General features: G+C 22.1%; 1 protein-coding gene across 1 annotated transcript; it reads left to right on the forward strand.

The window, feature by feature from the left end:
- The first annotated feature begins 1,099 nt into the window (after nt 1–1,099).
- On the forward strand, nt 1,100–4,190 carry LOC114939412 (uncharacterized). Its single transcript, XM_029313709.2, has 4 exons — nt 1,100–1,485; nt 1,968–2,468; nt 3,211–3,333; nt 4,018–4,190. Exons 1-4 carry the CDS (start codon nt 1,157–1,159, stop codon nt 4,109–4,111), a joined length of 1,047 nt encoding a protein of 348 aa, XP_029169542.2. The 5' UTR covers nt 1,100–1,156; the 3' UTR covers nt 4,112–4,190.

A 4,190-nucleotide genomic window follows, 5' to 3' on the forward strand; every position in this document is an offset into this window, starting at 1 on the left:
TATATATTATGTAAATATTTTGTACTTTCTGGGATTTTTATGTATAGATAATAAAAAAATATTGTATTATCTATAACTGCATTTTAGATTAATTAAAAAAGTATTATTTATCTTTTACTAAATTATCTAGAATAATATTCAGATAATTTGGTTTAGAGTAATTAAGCAATAGAACTTTAAACGGTAAGCGATAAAACTTACAAGTAAATATATAAACATTTTTTTATATCTCACCTTTTACAATTTATGTGTTTTCATAACTGTTGATATTAGTGGTTTTAAAAATAATATTATCTATTTCGCTGCGTATACATATTATATAATTTTATCTTATCAAAGATAAATTTCCTTATTCTCATTTCATATCTTTATCAAGCTATATATTATTTCAAAATCACATAAGTATCACTAGTCAACAGTTTAGCCAACTATTAACATTAACATACATCTAATAGAATATTAACATTTTTAAACGATATTAAGTTTTTGAGTTTTTAATTTGTGGATGATTGATACATATAATATATGTTAAAAGTGATATAAAATTAATGCAATCTACTTTAAATAAAAAATATATAGAATTATTAAGCAAATACGATAATATATAAATATATACATGCAATAATAAATATTTCTCATTTGCCATATATAGTATATCTTTTTAACTAATGCAACATACATGAAAATTTATTATAATTTATTACATTATTATTTGATAGATTTCGCATTTTATCCTCTTTTATTTTTTATTAATTTGATAATTTACTTTAATCATTTTATCCTCTTTTATTTTTTATTAATTTGATAATTTACTTTAATCATATGTTTACCGAACTAATCTTTGTTAACTTAAAAAGTAGAAATTGGAAACATTCGCATTTATTGTAATAATATTTGCGATTGTATAATTTTATTCTCGTTTTTTTAATGTATGTAGAATTATCGGCACTGGATTATACAACCGTAACTGATAAAACTTATTAAAATACAAATTTGTCTCTGTATATAAATATTTACATTTATACAACAAATTATATACGCGTTTTTTCACGACCTTTCCTTTTTCTTCTGCCTAATATCTTCTATATTCTTCGTTAAAATATTTCTTCTTATACTTTTGTTAGTAGCGCACGATTGCTGATATAAAGCAGGTATCATGTCAAGCTTAGAAGATTCTTGGGTTTCGAATTATTACACAACAGGAAAAGAAGTGGTAATATGCGATATTTGTTACGAGGAATATCGTGGAAATAGCAAGATCGCTAATTTATGTAGACACTTAACAAGTCATCATGAAGTTGAAGAAAATAAAGCAAAACGTATCTGCGATTGGCTGAGTAAATTTTTTATCAAAAATAAAATCGATACGAATTATTGTTGCTGCAAGTATTGCAATAATGACATTCTGTCTAAATCAATATATTTAATAATCCATTTAAAGCAAGTGCATGAATTTGAAATACCTTCGGATATCAAACCAGCAGGGTAATTATTTAATATTATTTTTTTTAATGAATTATTAATAAGTAATTTTTAGAGTACAATAAGTAGAATTGTGTATAATTAATAAAATCAAAAAATATAAATATTCGAGATATATTTGTCATAAGTAATATAATTATTCGAGCCTAGTACTATACTGTCGAATACTGTATTTTAAAACTCCTATAAATCAGTGATATGTGACAATTTGAATATAAGTATAAATTTTAAATATATTAAATATAAAAAGGAATAATAATAGAAAAAAAGAGAATTTTTGTATTTGAATGGTATTCTTATATTTTTAATTTATGAATGTATCAAATTCAAACTTTGAGAGACGTTTAAATCCTAAAAGTGTTTTATTAATGAGAACAGTTTGTGTCTAATAATTATACATTGTACAATTTGTACACATTATTGAAACAAGACTTTATATTATTGATTAATTGAGCAATTTTTATTTTTTATTCTTTATTGTACAGATTATGGAGTCAAGTTGCACATATCGATGAATGGACATGGGAATGTTGTACAACAGATTTATTAACAGAAGATAAGATATGTATAAAATGCAAAATTTGTGGTGAACGTTTATTGATTGGAATATCTGTCAACAATATAATAAACCACATAAAAAAACAACATAAAAAGGTTTATGATGAAGAAATGCGTTCCCAAGTTCCACGAGAATTGAACCTTTTTTCTATAGAGAACAATCAACTAAAATGCAATAGTTGTAATTTTTTTAGTCCTCTTCATTATTCTAATTCCAACAAGGAATTGGAAGATCATTTATCGAATAAACATAAACTTAATTACGCTCAAATAAATGATCTTGTCAACGGGCTAATAATGTATCGAAATACATATATTCAAACATCAGAATGCAAGACTTGCAAGAACATATTTCCGCAACAATATTTTAGTTTAATAAGACATTTGATTAAAGAACATTCAATCGGATTACATCTAATATCGGAAAAGTAAGAAAAATATACTTTATTTTTTAATATTTTTTTATCTTTTATAAATCGCATTTATAAATATTAAAATTTAATGACTCTAAATAATTTTTATGTATAATGAATAGAATTGTATGTAAGTAAAATCATAAAAACTAAAACATTTCGCATATGTGTATATCACATATATTAAAAACTAATGTTATAGTATTAAAATATGATAATAAAAAAAGAGTAAACGTTGATAAATTTAGTATATTACTATTTTAACTTTTACTTACATATATTTTTGTGGACGTAATTATAAATGTATATTACATTAAATGGTGTATAAAATATATAAGCATGCATTAAAAAGCATAGAGTTCAGGTATATATATGTATTTATAATGAATATTATTCATATTTAAGTTAACTTAATTTAACTCATATCAATTAATATTATACCAAAATACAGTAATAAATTTTTGTTATATTTAATATTTTTATCTAATAAATAATACTGGTGGTGAATATAAGTATAAAATTTAAATAATCGTGAAATAATTTATTTGTGTTTGCACAATATTTGCATATGTCGATCTTTTATTATGAAATGTTTCGATAAAAGTGATTTTTTTCTTAATAATGATTTTATTTTTAATAATTATATACATTGAATGCACATGATTCATATTTAAGACTTTATTATACAATAATAATAAGTTTCTACATATATAATAATTATTTATAAATCATCGATTTTATTTTTTATTCTGTACAGATTATTAGATAAATTGAAGATTTTTAATTCTGATAACGATACCGAAGATGTTGCTCTACCAGGAAGCAGCAGTCAGCAGACAGATCAGAGTATTAACCAAAGTTCTTCCAAAATCACATCAAGGTAAAAGAACCAATAAAATCAGAATTACTATATTTCTTGTTTCATTTATTTGTCTATATACTTTTATGTACATGTATTATAAGTACAATAGATATACCGAATAGAATTGCAAAGAGTAGAATTGTATATACGTATATAAATTTGTTATTTACTATATTTAATACTCTTGTAATTTGTGACAATTTAGATATGTATATGAATTGTGAATAAATATAGAAATTAAATAATCTGGTAGAAATGTTTGTGTTTGGACATTTTAATAATTATATGATTGCATATGTTTCAAAACTTTATAATATAGATTAATTTAAAAAAATTTTATTATTTTCCGTGGAGGTGTTTTCAATTTAAATTTTGAATATTTCAGACAATAAAACATAACTTTTGTTAGGTATATATCAAAGTACGATAATACAAATTTTTTAATTTTACTGTGTTCAATATTCTTGTAATCAATGAGTTGTAAATTTAGATAAGTGTCTCTTGTAAATAATTATACGAATTAAATATATATCGAATTTATGAGAATATGGAATTCAAGTTTTTTTTAGAGATGTTTTAATAAAAATGTTTTATTATTAAATAACAGTTTATATTTATATAATTATACATTGTGCACATTACTCAACCAAGACATTTATAATGTTGACATATTTAACAAATTTTATATTTTATTTTGTACAGATCATCAAATTTGTATAACTCTTCGAATTATGACCAAATCACCAACAGTGATGTCCAAATTACTTTTCTTCAGGAGTTTGAAGATGCCAATTAAAATTAAAGATGCCTCTGATTACGATATTGACGATGTAATAAAATATGAAAATGAAAAAATTGAATGTGTATTAAATTTT

Source organism: Nylanderia fulva, unplaced genomic scaffold (assembly GCF_048542155.1).
Source record: "Nylanderia fulva isolate GAGA-0341 unplaced genomic scaffold, ASM4854215v1 Scaffold32, whole genome shotgun sequence".
Classification (NCBI taxonomy): domain Eukaryota; kingdom Metazoa; phylum Arthropoda; class Insecta; order Hymenoptera; family Formicidae; genus Nylanderia; species Nylanderia fulva.